General features: G+C 47.6%; 2 protein-coding genes across 12 annotated transcripts in view; both read right to left on the bottom strand.

The window, feature by feature from the left end:
• Window positions 1-722, bottom strand: part of GYG2 (glycogenin 2) — a 46,692-nt gene extending 45,970 nt beyond the window's left edge. For 6 of the 10 annotated variants that reach the window (XR_008617959.1, XR_008617958.1, XR_008617960.1 and 3 more), the window contains exon 1: window positions 531-710. Coding sequence is in view for 6 of the 10 variants with exons in the window: in XM_028492496.2 (XP_028348297.1) it covers window positions 531-695 (165 nt within the window). In the remaining 4 variants the exon portion in view is untranslated. The other 4 variants (XM_028492493.2, XM_028492492.2, XM_028492491.2 and 1 more) reach the window with 4 other exon arrangements.
• Window positions 723-14,950: 14,228 nt separating this feature from the next.
• XG (Xg glycoprotein (Xg blood group)) overlaps window positions 14,951-19,226 on the bottom strand; it is a 32,153-nt gene continuing 27,877 nt past the window's right edge. For both annotated transcript variants that reach the window (XM_007128771.4, XM_007128773.4), the window contains one exon: window positions 14,951-16,973. In XM_007128771.4, coding sequence (XP_007128833.1) covers window positions 16,957-16,973 — 17 coding nt within the window. In that variant the 3' untranslated portion in view covers window positions 14,951-16,956. The remainder of the gene's footprint in view (window positions 16,974-19,226) is intronic.

The raw sequence follows: 19,226 nt of genomic DNA, 5'->3' as shown, positions 1-19,226 counted from the left end.
CCCTCCCCAGGCCCAGCACCTCCCCCGCGCCCCTCCCGAGGCCCAGCACCTCCTCTGCGCCCCCGAAGCTTCCGCCCGGCGCCGGCGCCTCCCCCGCCCCCGGCCTTCCGCACCCCCGCGCCCCGCCCCGCTCCTCCCCCGCGCTCTGGCCGCTTCAGCCCCAAGTCCCCGGCGCGCCCAGGCCGCCTCCGCGCCGCCCGGCCCCTGCGGCGCTCCGGCAGCCTCTGCCCGGGCCCGCGCCCCTGCCCTGCGCCCACCACGCGTCCCCGGCGCCCCAGCGCCTCGGCCCGGCCGGCTGGTCGGCGCTCCGGAAGCCCGGCCCCGACCCCGCTCTGCCGCCCCGGACGCCGGTCCACGCGATCGCCGCAGCCCCGCGCCAGGCCGGCGCCGCCTCGTGCCCGGCCCCTGACCCCCCGGAAGGAGAGCCAGGAGGGGGCAGTGGCCGCCGGGCACCCTCGCCCCGCCCCGGTCCCTCGACCGCTCCCCGCCCAATCCTGGAGTCTGCGGCGTCCCCCGCTCGGACATGTCACCTTTAACCGGCCAGCCCCCAAAGTAAACGTTTGCAGTGGCCTCCCTCCCGGGCCGGGCTCAAGGCCGGTGCGCTGCCCGGGCAGAGGCCACCCTGGAAACGTGATCTTACTGAACGAACGCTCAGTGAGCGAAGGAAAGGGGTTATGCAAGCGCGCACGGTGCATGCACGGTGCGTGGACGCAGGAGAGAGTAACCGAAAATAAATGAGCGCGTGATGGGCACCTCGGCTGCTGAATACGTGCGTCAGGGAGTGAGAGAATTATGAGGGAGGGAATGAATGGAGTAGATAAACGAGGGCATACATTTATGAATGAATGCATGCATGAGCGAGTGAATTAATGAATGTGTGAATGCCTGCAGGAGTGGACGAATGGAATGAATGAATGCACGTGTGAGGGCACGCCGGGGTGGGTGAGGGGTGAATTAATGCACGTGTGAGTGCATGCCCGCGCATGTGAGTGCATGTCCACATGAGTGGACGAGTCGCCATCTGAACCCTGTGAGCCACGGCGGGTTGTAGAGAGGGAGAGAGGAGTGGGCCAGATGCTGTCCTCAGGGAGGATGCAGCCACTGGCTGGGGCCATAGGAGCGCGTAAGCCCAGGGGCCCCGAGAAACCAGGCGGTATCTCAGGAATTCTCCCACCTGCTGGACCTTGCCCATCCAGCACGTTGTCATGTCCTGCGGGATCCAGGGTCCAGGGAACACCTATCGACAGAAGGAATGGACATTCCTGTTCTGCAGGAACTGAGCAACAGGGCTTCCTGCTCTGAAAATGTCACCTGGGGGGTGGGCGGGAGGCGTCCCGGCAGGGGTTGCCTCTCCACTACACCAGCTAAGCCCCAGCAGGCCTCACCCCCCCCACCGCCCCCCATCCGCCGTGTCGCTTCTCCACCATCTGTGCAAACTTCAACATAGTTTTAACAAAAACAAAGGAGTTCTTCCCACGCGGATGTCCTGATCTCAGGGAACCTGCACCCTCAGGGTTCCACACCTCACACTTTGGGAACCGGTACAATTTAAGCTCACGAAGCGACAGAAAAAAATCTTAAGAGAGGACATAGCCGATGCTAAACCTCGTTAGCGATCAGGGCAGTAAGGCGTGGATGTCACCCATCGCCCAGCAGACTGGGATATCTGTCTGGGCTTTTTGCTGGATTTCATGCCCCATGGGGAACAGGGGGCTTTGCAGGCTTAAAAGCCATCGGGGCTCACTTGCCTTGGAGCAAGAAGAGGATTCCCCGTGACAAGTGGGGAGACAGATGAAGCAAGAGCCCAGAGTCTCAGGGCATCTGTCCACAGAGACAGCACCGTGGATGGATAGCCATCGGCCTCGAGGGACAGATACCGCAGGTGTTTTCAGCATCCCGTCACATATGGGCTCAGAGCTGTCTCAGAAATCGCATCCAGGTGACAGAGCTGGGCCAGGCCGGCTGGAAAACGCTAGGGCAGGACCCCACCTCATCACTGCTGTCTCCAAAATGCAGATCTCGTATGCGATTATAGTGTGGCTGATCTCGCTCAGCAGGAAAAGGGCCCTGGGTACTATGTGCACGAACTTATTATCGGGGTGCTGCAAGATGTCTGCAGGACTTACTGAGCCTCTAGAAGTCTCCCTGAAATCCCTGCAGCTTCTGAACCATTGGTGCAAGCACCAGGACCTGAGTAACAACCAGGGGAAGACGCTTCTGCAGTCAGTGCTGGTTTTGGTCTGTTTGTTTTTTTTTTCCTTAACCATTTTTTTAAATGGAAGTATAGTTAATTTACAGTGTTGTATTACTTTCTAGTATACAGCAAAGTGATTCAGTTATATGTATATTCGTTTCAAGATTCTTTGCCATTATAGAAAAGAATCTATTTCTTTTTAATAAAAGATTAATAAAAAGAATCTACTTCCATTTATTTTCCATCTTGTTATAACAAGATACTGAATATAGTTCCTTGTGCCCTACAGTAGGTCCTTGTTTATTCTATATACAGTAGTTTGTACCTGTTAATCCCGTACTCCTAATTTATCCCTCCCCCGTCCCTTCTCCCTTTGGTAACCATAAGTCTGTTTTCTACATCTGTGACTCTGTTTCTGTCTTGTACACGAGTTCATCTGTATCATTTTTGTAGATTCCACATGTAAGTGATACCAAACGATATTTGTCTTTCTCTGTCTGACTTACTTAATATGACAGTGCTGGTTTTCTGTCCCCTGCCAGGCAACCTGAAAGAGGTCGGTGTGCTTCTGATGCAGCCCGACAGTCTCAGGAAGGGTCCGTTCTGAGCCCCGAGGTCTCCTCAGCCCCCAGCGGCCCCCTGGCTTCCAGAGGAAGGGGACGGTTTCCCAGCCTCTGTGCTTGTCTGGCTGTTGTCTCCAGTGTTTGCCAAGTGTCCCCACTCATCCGTGCCACAGGGTCATACCCTTTGGCCCCACTCTGGCCTCTTTCTGCCCCAGGGGTGCAGTGCTCCTGTGTGACACTGGGGATGGGGAAAAGGACCCACCAGAGCGTTCCGACAGCCAGAGGTCCCCTTTGAAACGTCCCAGACAGCGTCTGCGTCCTTCAGTCCACAGTGCGGGGTGGTGAGAGTCTAAAATTTTCCCTTTGCCCTGGGTTAGAAGTTACCTGCCAGCAGGATCTCCACCTCGGGACTAGGGACGTTCAGAACTGGGTGACTCTCGGATGTGGGGTGTCCTGTGCACTGCAGGGTGTGGAGCGGTACCCCTGGTCTCCACCCATCAGATACCAGCAGCTCCCCCAAGCTGTGACAGTAAAAGCGTCCCTAGGCGTCGCCAGGTGTCTCTGGGGGAGTAAAATTGTGTCTGGTTGCAAACTACAGCCAGAGAGACAAGGAGAAAGACAGAGATGATGGAAGATGACAGATGATTGACATGTGGATAGATTGACAGGATAGAGAGATACACAGATTGATGGTAGATAATAGATAGGTTAATTATAATATATAGATAATGGTTGATTGATAAATAGTTAGATGATAGAATCTCTGATGCTAAGTCAGCGTTTCTCAGCCTCAGCACTACTGACATCTGGGGCTGGAGGACTCTCTCATGTGAGGCGTCCTGGGCCCTGTGGGGTGTTGGTCTCCACCCGCCAGGTGCCAGGAGCTCCCCCTCCCCAGTTGTGACAGCTTGACAACTGTGTCTCTGCTTTTTTTTTTTTTTTTTTTTTTTTGCGGTACGCGGGCCTCTCACCGTTGTGGCCTCTCCCGTTGCGGGGCGCAGGCTCCGGACGCGCAGGCTCAGTAGTTGTGGCTCACGGGCCCAGGCGCTCCGCGGCACGTGGGATCTTCCCGGCCCGGGGCGCGAACCCGCGTCCCCTGCGTCGGCAGGCGGACTCTCAGCCACTGCGCCACCAGGGAAGCCCCTGTGTCTCTGTTTTGACACCAGCTGAGAGAAGGAGGATCCGGATTTCTTTGGCCCAGAGGGGAAGAGAGGGTTAAAAAGCTACAGTCCAGATTGGGGGAGGGGGCGTGGATCGCGGCACGTCCTCGCCGGGTTGGGGAGGAAATGAAACCCAGACACTGAACAGGCGGATCCCTTCAACCCCACCCCTGAACGCACCGTTTCATTATGCTTTCCCGCTGGTAAAGAATCCTAGGAATTCCGAATGCTGCCCAAGCCACAGGAGGACAGGAAATCGAGCCAGGCGGCTGATACAGTTGGGAGAAGGAAGCAGCGCCTCGCACCCACGCACCCAAGCCGGCGAGCCGCACGGAGGAGGTTTGCCCGCCGCGAAAGGGAGCCTGCCTTCTCCCCGGGAGCCATTCAGAGAAATTGAGTCTTTCGTTGGTACGTCAGTTGCAACATTGTTGGAAAGTTACAGGGCCCTGTGGCGGACATAGTTTAAGCCCAGGAGCTAGAAGAGAACGCCAGCCAACTGGATCACTTGCCACGTTTTTGTGACAAAGATCCTATGGATGACCTTGAAAGATAAGTGAGAGAAGGAGAGAAGTCTGCAGTATGTACACATCCATATATGGGCGGGTCCCAACTGCAAATGACAGATCCGTTTGTGTTTCTTTTTTAATTTTTTGGCCACGCGGCATGTGGGATCTCAGCTCCCCAGCCAGGGATGGAACCCCCGCCCCCTGTATTGGAAGGGCACAGTCTTAACCACTGGACTGCCAGGGAAGTCCTTATATATCTGTATTTTATCCGTACACATTAACCTAGGAAGCTATAAGGGACCACAAATGCAAGAAAACATGAAGCAAAGCATTTACGTCACGTGCTACTGGTTACCACTCAACCGCCATTTATTTTTCTGTTATTTGTGTTTAACAGAACTGGGCTATTCCTCCAGGATTTATGCGTCCCAATTTCAGCGAGGGGCTGTGTGGCCCATTGTGTGTGAGTGAGGCATGAGGCGGGGGTCAGCTGCTGGCTTCTGGAAAGAGGTCTTCACTCTCAGAAGAGGAAATGGCCTTAATTGGGCCTCCAGATACTAGTGGGTGAGGCTGTGAGGGCTGGAGCTACAGGGCCATTTTCTGCCATGAGTGAAACTGGTTAATGCCCGGTGAACCATGAGAGAACACCATTAAATCCTCAAATTATCCCCCATCCAGATGCCCTAAACCTCCGTAAGTCCCCTTACAAGATACTGTCTTTAGAGTGCTAGCTATTTTGAGATGGACTTTCTGTTACTTCAGCATAAAAGCATCCTAATTTATACCACATGGCAGAAATCCTCAAGCAGTTTGGTCACTGGATTCCTGACACTCTGAAAGACTAGTGAGAAACCCAAAGAACTTTTGCTTATGTAGGTTTTAAATATCCATATTTTCTGTATTAGAAATTAAAATGGAAAATGTTAGATATTTATCTATAAATATCTATGTTTTCTATACTCAAATTCAAAACTGAAATTTTTAGATATTTATTTATAAGTATCCATATTTTCTGTATTAGAAACTAAAACTGAAAATTTTTGGTATTTATTCATTTAATAAGTTTAAAGATAGCAATAATAATAAACCCATTCCATTTTGTATAAATCACATATTTTTACAGAAAAATAAATTTCTTTTCCCAAACAAAAACTGGGGGAGAGGGAAACAGTAGCATTAATGTACACATTTGTACATCTCTTTCATATCTCGCTCAATAGAAGATGACTGATTTCTCATATTTTCTTTTTTTTTTTGTTTTTTGTTTTTTTTTGCTCATATTTACTTCTACATTTGTTCTGTTGCAATGATAGTTTAGGTTGAAATGGGTAAAGAAAATCTGGCCTCCCCCAGATGGGTAGTTAGAAAAGAGAGGAATATTTTAATAGGGTTTGCACACAATTGACATTCTTCTTTGATGCCACACCAAAACTTGAAAATTGGTAGTTTCTTTAAGGTTCCATGATTTCAGCATGGAATCTGGATACCAATCAATGAATTCTGTACTCTATATAAAGTCAGAATCCACAGCTTTATCTTGAACTTCAGACGGATCTTTTATCCACTTAGGATCCTGCAATATCATGCATGGGTCATCTGGAGGTGTTCCAAATGTTGGCACATTTTATTTCATAATATATATATTTTAAAACCTCACATTTGTTCATATCTCTATTAATCTCATCACATAAAGGTCTTTAGCTAGAATAACAAGAGGAAACAACTCCTCTGTGATGGGAAGTTTGTGGCCTAAATAAGAAATTCTGGACTTCCCGGGTGGCGCGGCGGTTGAGAATCCGCCTGCCGATGCAGGGGACACGGGTTCGAGCCCTGGCCCGGGAAGATCCCTAAGCCCGTGCGCCACAGCTACTGAGCCTGTGCTCTAGAGCCCGCGAGCCACAGCTACTGAGTCTGCGTGCCGCAACTACTGAAGCCCGCGAGCCTAGAGCCCCGGCTCTGCAACAAGAGAAGCCACCGCAGTGAGAAGCCCGCGCACCGCAATGAAGAGCAGCCCCCGCTCGCCGCCAGGCCCCGCTCGCCGCAACCAGAGAAGGGCCGCATACCGCAATTAAGACCCAATGCAGCCAAAGATAAAATAAATAAATAAAATTTTTTTAATGTTTTTTAAAAAGAAATTCTGCTATGGACTGAATGTGTGTGTCCCCCAAAATCTAGATGTTGAAGCCCTGACCCCCAATGGGATGTGTTAGGAGATGGGCCCCTGGGCAGGTTTGAATGAAGTCATGGGGGTGGGGCCCCCAAGATGGCATTAGCATCCTTAGAAGAAGAAAAAGAGGCACCAGAGCTCTCTCTCCACCATGTTGAGGACACAGTAAGAAGGCAGCCGTCTGTAAATCTGGAAGAGAGGCTCACCGGAAACTAATCTGCCCCCCGCCCCTCCCCGGTGATCTCAGACTCCCAGCCTCCAGAACCACGAAGAACAAACATAGTCTGTTGTTGAATGCCCGCAGTCTGTGATGTTCTGTTACGGAAGCCTGAGCTGAGACAGATTCATTCTTCCTTCCAAGCGTTGACTGAATAAATAGCTATTGAGCGCCTACTGCATGCCAGTCACTGCTCTAGGAGTTACGGACACACCCATGCTTTTATAGATGTACCTTCTGGGGGCAGGGAAAAAGCCAGGCAATAAACAATAAAAAGTTATACTGCATAAGATGTGGGAAGTGGATACAAGATAGAGAACAAAAGTTTGGGCACAGGAGGTGGGTGAGGGAGTGCGCGGGGCGGGGGAAAGGGCTGGGAATGCAGTGGTCCCATCTTCCTAACTAATTCCCCTTTGGTCTACGGCCAAAGGTGAGCGTGTCAGATTTTGCCCCCAGCCCTCCACCCCAGGGGCAAAATGTTCCATGTTTGTCAGGTCCAAGTGCTGTTTTTATTTTCAGTTGAGGGGAGTTTGGGACGTCCTCTGTGCTTCCACAGACCATTTATGCATCCCCAGCTATTCGTAGAGGAGCAGTTATGTTGGATGCATGCCAGCGTGAGAAGGGGTGGATGGCCAGGATGCGGAGGGAGACAGCTGCAAGGCACAGATGTGCACTGCATTTATATCTGGAACCGCGGGGGACATGCCTCCGTTAGGAAGATGGGACTGGCGCAGAGGCCAACCCACATCACCGAAGCCCTGCAGCGTCAGGAACCAGAACAGTACATGGTGTGAAACCAGACAAGCTAATTCTAATCCCTTAGGGGTCTGACCTGCAAATAAGGGTTCAACGGGACGGGGCTGGCCCATGGACACCTTGACCCTCTTTCTCTCTTTCCCAGGAAATCTCACGAGCCTTTCACCAACAGGCTCAGACAGAAGTTGTGTTAGAAGACATTGGATTTCTAAAGAAAGCCGGATAGGCAGAGAATAACCCCACCAAGACTAACATTTACGTTAAAAACACCATAGCAGATGGTGACCTTTTCCATGGGACATCCAATGGGAATCTCTGATTCCCTGGTGTGCCTGGGCCATAGCAATTTGCAAGGTATTGATGATTTTTTTTTAACCGTGATTTTTAAAAATGCTAAACAAATTTTAAAGCCATTTCACACATTTACAATGGCTCGACAAGTAACTGAGCAATCTGGGGGAGACTTCTTTTGTAAATCTCCTGAATTCTATAGTTACTACTTTGACCCTGGAGGGTGCATGGTGGCAACTACGATACACTATATCTGCCCAGTCAACCTTGGAACTAGTTATATCTTTACTAACAATTTACTGTCAATGACACCCATGTGTATGTGTACATGTGTAAAATATTTAATGTATCTTAAAAGTTTGGTTTTTCTCATGTCTCCCTACTAAAATAGAACATATGTATATGTCATTGACATTACTATTACTCAAACTGGCACTTGGTGTTTCTAATCAGAACATCAGTTATTTTGTTCACTTTCTAGATTGCTACTCTTTCTTTGACTGGTAGATTTAACATTGGCTTGATGATCTAATAAATCATTCTCTGTTTGCCAAATTGAAAATGTTTATTCCTTTCGATTAATTTATTTTTTAAAATGTTATATAACTAAGTTTTTTAAGGTTTTTGTGTCATTTCTTCTTTTTTTAATATTCTTTTTCATACTTTTTTCCATTATGGTTTATCACAGGATAGTGCATATAGTTCCCTGTGCTATACAGTAGGTCCTTGCTGTTTATCCATCCTGCATACAACAGTTTGCATCTGCTGACCCCAAACTCTCAGTCCTTCCCTCCCCCATCCCCCCTCCCCCTTGGCAACCACAAGTCTGTTCTCTATGTCTGCGAGTCTGTTTCTGTTTCATAGATACGTTCATTTGTGTCACAGAAAATGTTTCTTTGTACAACTAAACAAAATGTAACTCGGTTTAACTGAATTAATTAATATAAAATGACTATGGGCTTTCGCAGTGTCAGGAGACTCTAATTGTACAAGATTCTTGGGGATATATGAATTGGAGGACCGCCTCTGTTTTGGGAAATTTTCATTAGTAAATTTAGTGAAAACGAATATCCAATACTTCCTCTTTTGTTTACTGAATTTTGAAATTGTTGTGCAGGTTGTTTTAAAAGATTTTTAAGACTATAGACCTAAGAATAATATATTGGAAAAAAATGAAATTTCCGCAGCTCTAAGGCTTAACTCCCCTTAAGTAAAGCATATTTCTATTTTTACAGAATATATATATACATATCTTCTCCCTTTACAGAAAAGTCATCAGAATCACAAGACAACACATGGAATTCTGCATCTCATTAATTCTTTTCTCCTGAGGTCCAAGGTCTCGTCTGCATGGAAAAGTTATCACATGGAATAAAATCCATGCACCATACAGTATCCCTTCTGCACAGAACAAAGCTCTGAACGCTTTCAGGGGGCCGCCAGGGCAAAATGTGAAATGTAATTCTCTCATGGGCCGGAAGGCAGCAGCCTCTGATGGGCTCAGAAAGCAATTACCACCTAGACCCAAATCCTCACAAAGCTGCAGAATCTCTCACTTTACCCGTCTGCAGGGTAACTACCCACCCTGTGTTTTGAACCAAGAGACCAAGAGATGGGAAAGGGGCCACTTCTGCGTGAGCTCTGTGTAGATGCACTGTCGGCGTGTCGGGGTCACCTACACAACAGGCAGAGAACAGATCTCCGGACAACAACGAGACCTGCATTCATGGATGGTCCCTCCACAGAATTCCTAACCACCGGAGTCTGGAGGACCCCAGGAAGCAGCAAAAACCATCCCCTGGGAATAAAACAGGCAACGTGCTCAAAAAGTCATTTGAAGAGATAATAATACCTTGAAAGTACTGAGACAGGCTGGGCCCCGGGACCCTTTGCTGCAGGGCCTGTGCCTGCACAAAGATCTCCTGCAGCAGCAACGTGCACAGGAAATGTACAGGACTAAAAATAACTGCGTGCACGCGCAGTTGGGGCAAATGAGGAACAGTAAGATACAAAGAGACCAAAAAGCCCACCTGCCACTTCTGAAGAGCCCGGAGCAAAAGCAGGGGGTCGGGAGCGAAAGCAGGGTCCTGCGCAGGCCCCCTGCACTCAACACCACCTAAGGGGTGGGCAGACCCCCTAAGCCTCCCCTCCGGCCCGACCCCTGGACCCACCCGTACCCGCAGCCCATTTAAGGAACAAGCTTGCCCCCACGCCCGGAGCAAGCGAGTAAGGGAACCTGTTACTTGTTCTCGCTCCCCCGCCTGCTGCAGCAGGGCCCCCACAAAGCCTGGCCTGAATTTCTTGCCTGGCCTCTGATCAATTTCCATTGCTTAAGGAGGCCAAGAGCCCTGACCAGTAACAGTACCACCTGCTTTGGGGACCAAGGTGAAAGCTGCCAGGGTTGGAGATGTGCTTTACGCCAAGGGTGTGTCCCCAGCCTGTGAAGATTCAAGAGGTACATGGTTAACATAGAAGGCGGCTCTCCAAAGAAAAGTTGGCCCCATCAGACTGGTGGATTTCAGGAACCGCAAGGGCTGTCCTCTGCCTGCTTTCAGCGTCATCGTCATGGTAAGAAACAGGATCAGAGACAGCTTTCTGCTCTTTTTCTACCAAAGCAGGCAGCTTTCCAGAACTAAGGTCCCCTCGTGAGTTTACGAGTGAAAAGAGGAATCATTTTCTCAGAAACGGTGCCTGAACCGTCGGTTTTTTAAGGCTGGTGATTAGCTTCTGATGACTTGCTCCACTATGTTCTCACTATCTGAGTGGGCTTAATTGAAAAAAAAAAAAAAAAATTCAAGGCCCCTGTGAAAATGGATTAACGTGTCCTGAAACGGTTGATGGGTTCAGAGCAAGAATTCGAGGAGAGAATTACATGGTTGGCTGCTGCTATTAGAATTTGCCTTCTGAAAAGCTGTCGAAAACCAGCAGAACTCATCTGTACCTGCCCAAGGCTCGCGGTTTTACAGATGGGGATCCGAAATCTGTCACCTGCCTCACGAGACGGTTCAACGTGACACTTGTCCATGAATGAAAAGAAAGATCTGTGAGATTGAAGAATGACTGTCTCAGGTTAACACAGCCAGAAAAGTAACAGAGGGCTTGGATGAAAGTATCCACCTTTGGGGGAGCAAAAAGCTGCTTTTATAAGAAACCAGAGGGTGCAAAGAAAGAGTGAATTCAATAAACAAACAAAATGTTAGAAAACATTTGCTGAAGGTAGAAATGAGTCTACTACAGACGACGGCTCCTTGCATTTGAAATGCATGAGATGTTGGAGACCTTCTCGAACGTGAATCGCAAGGAGTTTCGAAGAAACTGATCAATGAGCTCAGATAAAGGAGTCGTCCAAACGTCTGCAAGAAAAAGCCAGCAAATCTACGCTACATTATCTGAAAGAAGATAAAAGAACAGATGCACACGCAGATCCTATTAAACAGTCTCAAAAATGAACAAGCTTCGCCGCCGTCAGAAGTAAACACCATTTGAAAGTCAGATTCTATGACGTCAGTAGAAACATATGGTCACTGAGTGAGCTGCACTCCCCCAGATACATATATGTGTGCACAAAAAGAACTATCACAGAGTATTAAATTTATAGTGAATGTGCCGTGGAAAGAAAGAAGAAAATCTTGCCAAAGCCACTGAAGTGATCGTCTGTGCATGTGGAGTGCTGGATGCCTACAGAATCCAAGCAGAAAACGCTTCCAGGAGAAAATGTCAGAAAGAGCTCTTTTTTTTCCCCAACTTTATTGAGATAATAATTGACATGTAGCATTGCGGAAGTTTAAGGTCTACATTGTGATATATACAATAAGGTGTACATTGTGTATACATTGCAATAGGATTACCATCCCAGCCTTAGCCAACAACCTCCATCCTGTCACATAATTACCATTTCTTTTTGTGGTTAGAATACTTAAAGTCTACTCTCTTAAAAACTTTCACGTATAGAATACAGTATTGTTAACTGGAGTCACCATGCTGTACATTTGATCCCCAGAACTTATTCATCTTGTAAGTGGACGTTTGTACCTTTTGACCAATATCTCCCCATTCACCCCAGCCCCCCACCCCCTAGCAACCATTCTACTCTCTGTTTCTATGAGTTTGGCTGTTTTAGTTTCCCCACGTAAGTGAGATCCTACAGTATTTGTCAGAAAGAACGCTTGGTTTTTAGCCATTACCAAGAGAGGAATAGCTCATGACTTTAGGGAATTCTGTTGGGTGAGAAAAGGTTGATATCCTAAGAAAATGCACGCATCAGAAAAGAAAAAAAATGATCGAGGGAGAATTTAAATTTGAAAATTTCAAAAACCATCCTTCCCACCCTGATGTTCTACAAAGGGCGTTTGCCAAGAGCCAGGGATAGCTCAGAGAGGTAGGCTGTGAGGACCAGAGCCTTCGCCCACAGGTCAGGAACACAAAGGAAGGGTCCCTCCATCCGGACAGTCGGGTCCTGACATAGCACTCCATCCCCCGAAGTGAGATACACTGGATACACGCATCCTGGTGCTGGCCAAGCTGGAAGATGCTATTATGCGGACAACACGAGAGTCCTACCTTTTCTGAATCGAGGCGGCACGCCATTGGCCAGAGCTGTCACGTGACCACATCTACCCACAAAGGATGCTGAGAACCTTGGTTCACCTGGGAAACCATGAGTCCAGGTGCAGAGCTATTAATTCAGAACACGGAAAGAGGGCCTTTGGGTTATTAACTCAGAAGATAGAAAAAAGGGATTTGGGCAGACAACCTCCATCCTCCAACACTCAGTGTTTTTCAGTCAGCTTCTGCAGTTTTGATTTTATGGTCCGGACTTTCAGCCGGGTTCTGTGGAATGTCCTATGTATTGAAATGAGCTGAACTGTACTTACATTAAGAGAAAAAGCTTATTATTATTTTTCCCCTCCTACCTGCAGCACTTGCTGCCTACCAGGTACAACTCGGAATGCTTTTTTAACGCTCCTACACCACTGTTTGGTGAGGCAGATGTTATTATTACTACACCCACTTTTTGGATGAGATAACTGACACGCAGAGAGATGGTACAACTTGACTAAGGTCACACAGCTTGAGATGGAGAAGCCAGACTGTGAGCTCATGCACTGGGCTTCAGATTCCAGAGTTTAATCATGACTGGCTTCCTGTACCACCTGGAGAGACAAGCTAAATGAGTTCCCTGTCACCTCTTTTAAATTGGGAAAAAGCTATGTACCCCACACGTACTCATGTATGCATGAGCTTTTTAGGGCTTCCTTAACAGGCTCCCACAAACTGGGTGGCGTAAAGAAGGAATGTTTATTTTCTCCCAGTTCCAGAGTCTGCAAGTCCAAGGCCAAGGTGTTGGGCTGCTCTCCCTCTGAAGATTATCGGGGGCTCCAGGTCTCTCTCCCAGCTTCTGGTAGTTCCTTGGCTTGTGGCAGCTTCACTCCAAGCCACTTACAACCTCCTCCCTGCGTGTGTGTCTGTGTCCAAATTTCCCCTCTTGTGAGGACACCACTCGTATTGCATTAGAAGCCACCCTCCTCCAGGGTGACCACATCTTAACTCTTCACCTTAACTTGATCACCTCTGCACCGACCCTATTTCCAAATAAGTTCCATTCCAAGATCCCAGGGGTTGGTTGGGATACCAGCGTATGAATCTGAGAGGGGCTATGATTCAACCCAAAGCAATATGTTAATACAGTGTGTGTATGTGTGTGTGTGTGTGTGAGAGAGAGAGAGAGAGAGAGAGAGAGAGAGAGAGAGAGATTTGCTTTTCCAATGTTAAAAGTCAGAAGTGAGTCAGCACCCTACAACTGGAAAGCCTTGCACGTAGTGGTTTATACTTGGAAAAAAGGGTGTTCTTTTTTTGTTTTTTAAAAAGTAGAGTTAATTTACAATGTTGTGTTAGTTTCAGGTGTACAGCAAAGTGGTTCAGTTATATATATATATATATACACACACACATATATTTTTTTTCAGATTCCTTTCCCCTATAGGTCATTACAAGATATGGAGTAGAGTTCCCTGTGCTACACAATAGGTCCTTGTTGATTATCTGTTTTATATATAGACTGTGTGTATGTTAATCCCCAAATCCTAATTTATCCCCCCGGCCACCTTTCCCCTTTGGTAACCATAAGTTTGTTTTCTATGTCTGTCAGCCTATTTCTGTTTTGTAAATAAGTTCATTTATATTGCTTTTTTTAGATTCCACATATAAGTGCTATCATATGATATTTGCCTTTCTCTGTCTGACTTACTTCACTCAGTATGAGCATCTCTAGGTCCATCCATGTTGCTGCAAATGGCATTATGTCATTCTTTTTTATGGCTGAGTAATATTCCCCTGTACATATGTACCACATCTTCTTTATCCATTCATCTGTCGATGGACATTTAGGTTGCTTCCGTATCTTGGCTACCGTAAATAGTGCTGCAATGAACACTGGGGTGCACGTATCTTTTCAAATTAGCGTTTTCATCTTTTCTGGATATATGCCCAGGAGTGGGATTGCTGGATCATATGGTAGTTCTATTTTTAGTTTTTTAAGGAACTTCCGTACTGTTCTCCATGGTGGCTGCACCAATTTACATTCCCACCAGCAGTGCAGGAGGCTTAAGGGTGTTCTTTTTAAGTGTACATAGGAACATGAGGATATCCGTCCACGGAGCACCAGACACATCCATGCTCCCAGGAGGCAGGTGTTGCTCTGAACACTATACACAATGCTCTCATTCCCTTATTTCAAGATCTTGGAGATTGCAGCTAATTGTGACTTTTCTCCTGTTTTCAGCTTGGAAAAAACGTCCCCCGGGGGGTCCCCGGGTCGTCTTCCCGAGAGATCATTACTCACATACTTTAATTTCAACGACATTGAACACGAACCATATTTTCCTCTTGTCATCGGGGTGACGTTTATCCCGCTGTTCTCCGGGTCGTCTCCCCGAGAGATCACTACTCACATACTTTAATTTCAACGCATTGAACACGAACCATATTTTCCTCTTGTCATCGGGGTGACGTTTATCCCGCTGTTCTCTAACTATATGTTTCTTTATGTGTTCATAATCCATCTTGTTCCACATGGTATAGAGGAGACCATTTCTTCCTTTGGAAGGTGACAGATGCCCTTCTGGTTCTCAAACAACTGCTGGGTCCATCGGAGCTGGTGGGGCGGGGGGTCCATCTCTGCCATAAGCCTCCAAGGCCACGCCCCCAAAGCATGCACAGCGGCGTAGAAAGGGATTTCCTGGATGCATGCAAAGCTACGTAGCTTCATGACTTTTTGACCCTTTCACCGCTGTCTCATGCTTATACGGGCAAAATATAGAAAAGAGAACACACCAACCAGGCCGATTTTTTTTTTTTTTCTCTTACATGTATTTTAAATGATGAAAAGTTGCCCATGACAGTTACGGAAAACGGATGGAGTTACCTTTAAAAATGCTTGAGTTCCTGGGCTTCCCTGGTGGCGCAGTGGTTGAGAGTCCGCCTGCCGATGCAGGGGACGCGGGTTCGTGCCCCGGTCCTGGAGGATCCCACGTGCCGCGGAGCGGCTGGGCCCGTGAGCCGTGGCCGCTGAGCCTGCGCGTCCGGAGCCTGTGCTCTGCAACGGGAGGGGCCACGGCAGTGAGAGGCCCGCATGCCACAAAAAAAAAAAAAAAAAAAAAAAAAAGCTTGAGTTCCATTTATGTACATCTGTGTGTAAATCTGTGTGTGTACATACACATACTTCTTAACAAGAGTTCAATTAAACTCCCCACTAAAACTCATATATGGGAAACGTTTAGTGGGCGTCCTCACGTATGGGGGAGCTCAACAAGATCTGGGAAAAGTCCTAGGACCTTCATATTAAAATAGGAAATACAGGCTGTCTTCAAATGGCTCAAATCTTTGTAAATCCAGGACGGAAGTCATGCAATTCTGAGACATCTAATCAGGATCTTTAGTTTTAAGTTCTTTTCCATTTGGGGGAAGCTCTTTCAAACGCTTTCTGCTTTCAACTTCTCTTGGGAGACCTAGCTCTCAGTCCTTAAGGGTGAACACAAAGTATGCATATTTGGAATTTTAATGTGTCCTCTTTATGAGATCCGGATTCTAGTGACTGGCGTCCTCTTTGGTTCTAATATTTAAACTCTAAAATTCTATCAGCATTAATCTCAGTTGAATCGAACTATACCCATCTGCCCAAACCATCCTTTTTCCTCTCCCCTAAAGTATTACTAAAATAGAAGCAAACAGCTAGTATACGTTTTAGATATTTGAGGATAGAAGATTATCTAGTCCAGTAAAAAGAAAAGTATAGACCAAGGAAAGCACTGCCGTCGCCTTAAGAACTGGTACCCACAGAGGATCAAAGACCAAAATTAATACGAAAAGCCTCAACATCTGCAAACCTCTATTTCTACCCCACGTTCTCCAAACAAATGTAGAAACTGTACTATTTCACAGGAAAAAGCACCCCATGATCAATTCCCCGAGAGGGTTTCCACATCAGCGATTTTGCACTTAAATTTCCCCAATCCAGCCTCATCCTCTGCAGGTGACGATACTTTTGTGAGCTGAAATAATGTTCAAGTTCTGCCGTTAGTGTTGAAAATCACTCATTCCCGATTCACGGGCGGAGATGAACGGGTCTGGATTCCTGACATAACTAAGGAACGTACAGCATCAGTCAAGCTTCTTACCCCAGCTTGTTGGAAACCCAAACAGCAGTCTGTCTCCATCTTTTAGAAGCCGATGGCATTCCCGCCCAAGACCCCGGTGCCACCTGCTGCCCCTGTGCTTTGTGACCATGTCGATGGCCTGAGGTCACACCAGGAGGTAGTTTCAGAGCTCATTCCAGAGCTGGACTCTCTGTCCGGAATCACGATGGAGCCAACAGATCAAGCACTCTTTTTACAACCCGAGGTCCAGCTGTCTGCCTTATCACGATCGAGGTGTCTGAGGAATTAGGAGCTCTTGGTTAGGTGCCGCGTCTATTGCAAACAGGAGAGAAAACCCTTCAGGGCAGCTGCTTAAGCCAGGAAGGAAAGGAACTTTGCTCGGAAGTGATGAAGGCGGTTCTTGTCTGGGTGGAGCTGTTCTCAAAGCAAAGGGTGGATTTTGAAGGCCTCAGATGTTTTCTGGTTCTGTAAGGAAAGATTGGATGCAAGATGTCACAGCCAGGAAAAAAGGAAAAAAACTCCACGGATTGATCTTAAAGCACTGGTATCTTTTTTACCGCTTTCTATTTGTTCAGGGTTTCGAACATTTTAAATGAATCGAGTAACTCTGTCTTTTGGGTGACAACTCATATTTGTAGAAACCCCTTTGGGGGATGCGGCCAAATCAGCCTTCATAACCTCTAAACTGGGAGTGACTATTACGTCCATTTGACAAAATAAAGGCAAAGTGTGATGTTCACACGGTCCCCCTGAGCGAATAGACATCTGTCACCATGTTAGAGGCCCCCATCCCCATCTCTGTCCCTACGAGATGCACGAGCTCCAGGACTGGGCTGGAGCTCCTAATACCTGCAGAGCTGGCCAGTGTACGTGCCTGCCATCCTTCGGGAGAGCTGTCCCTACGAGATGCACGAGCTCCAGGACTGGGCTGCATACAGACGCACAGGTCGTGCACCCCGCTCCTAATACCTGCAGAGCTGGCCAGTGTACGTGCCTGCCATCCTTCGGGAGAGAGTGGCCATTCCCTGGCCCTACTCAGGGATTCTAGCCAGCCAGGCAGCATCAGCGCCAGACCGTAGAGGCAATGTCAAGCTGCCATATTTCTTAGACGGTTTACGGGGTTTGCACCCAGCAAGGGTCAGTCCTTCCCACTGTGGGAGGGGTGCCCGAAAGATGTCACAGCATGTCTTAACTCTCTGAGCTTGCTAACTTTCACAGAACGGCAGCCAGATTCGGTCCTTAGTGGACCTGGTGAAGTTATCATCAAAGTATAATTGAGGAGGTAGACAGAATTTTTTTTTTTTGCAGTGTAGTTGCTCTATGATAGTCTGTTAGTCTCTACTGCACAGCAGAGTAAATCAGCTAGACGTGTATTTTATCTAGTCCCGAAAAAGGCAGCAGAGAGCTTCAAGACAGGACACTGCTTTAACCACAAACGGCACCGCTTTAACCACAAAGGGCTTCCGCCTCAGATAAACGGGAAGGGCATGATCCCCAAAAAACAAAAACTGCCCCTGCTTCAGAAATTCAAACAGGGGGAGGTGAGTGGACACCAAGTTGTAGCAGGCGCCAGAAAACTCAGGATATGTCGTAAAACTTGAATGCAGTGTTTTTTTTTAAAAAACCATAATGAATGCCCAGAAAAGCCCACCGTGAGCATAGTAGCAAAATGTGAAATAAACGTGGGATCCAGTCTTGCCTTTGTATGTGATGCCTCACTTGCCTCTGGCTGCAGTCAAACTTTATTGACATAAACAAGCCGCAAACCTGCAGGCTGTAGTTTGCCAGTTTGTTATTTTTTTTTCCTACGAGATGCACGAGCTCCAGGACTGGCACCCCGCTCCTAATACCTGCAGAGCTGGCCAGTGTACGTGCCTGCCATCCTTCGGGAGAGAGTGGCCATTCCCTGGCCCTACTCAGGGATTCTAGCCAGCCAGGCAGCATCAGCGCCAGACCGTAGAGGCAATGTCAAGCTGCCATATTTCTTAGACGGTTTACGGGGTTTGCACCCAGCAAGGGTCAGTCCTTCCCACTGTGGGAGGGGTGCCCGAAAGATGTCACAGCATGTCTTAACTCTCTGAGCTTGCTAACTTTCACAGAACGGCAGCCAGATTCGGTCCTTAGTGGACCTGGTGAAGTTATCATCAAAGTATAATTGAGGAGGTAGACAGAATTTTTTTTTTTTGCAGTGTAGTTGCTCTATGATAGTCTGTTAGTCTCTACTGCACAGCAGAGTAAATCAGCTAGACGTGTATTTTATCTAGTCCCGAAAAAGGCAGCAGAGAGCTTCAAGACAGGACACTGCTTTAACCACAAAGGGCACCGCTTTAACCACAAAGGGCTTCCGCCTCAGATAAACGGGAAGGGCATGATCCCCAAAAAACAAAAACTGCCCCTGCTTCAGAAATTCAAACAGGGGGAGGTGAGTGGACACCAAGTTGTAGCAGGCGCCAGAAAACTCAGGATATGTCGTAAAACTTGAATGCAGTGTTTTTTTTAAAAAAACCATAATGAATGCCCAGAAAAGCCCACCGTGAGCATAGTAGCAAAATGTGAAATAAACGTGGGATCCAGTCTTGCCTTTGTATGTGATGCCTCACTTGCCTCTGGCTGCAGTCAAACTTTATTGACATAAACAAGCCGCAAACCTGCAGGCTGTAGTTTGCCAGTTTGTTATTTTTTTTTTAAATATGGCACTAAAATAGTATTTATCTTGGT

This window comes from Physeter macrocephalus, chromosome 7 (assembly GCF_002837175.3).
Source record: "Physeter macrocephalus isolate SW-GA chromosome 7, ASM283717v5, whole genome shotgun sequence".
Taxonomy (NCBI): domain Eukaryota; kingdom Metazoa; phylum Chordata; class Mammalia; order Artiodactyla; family Physeteridae; genus Physeter; species Physeter macrocephalus.
This window is presented reverse-complemented; position numbering and strand designations above follow the sequence as displayed.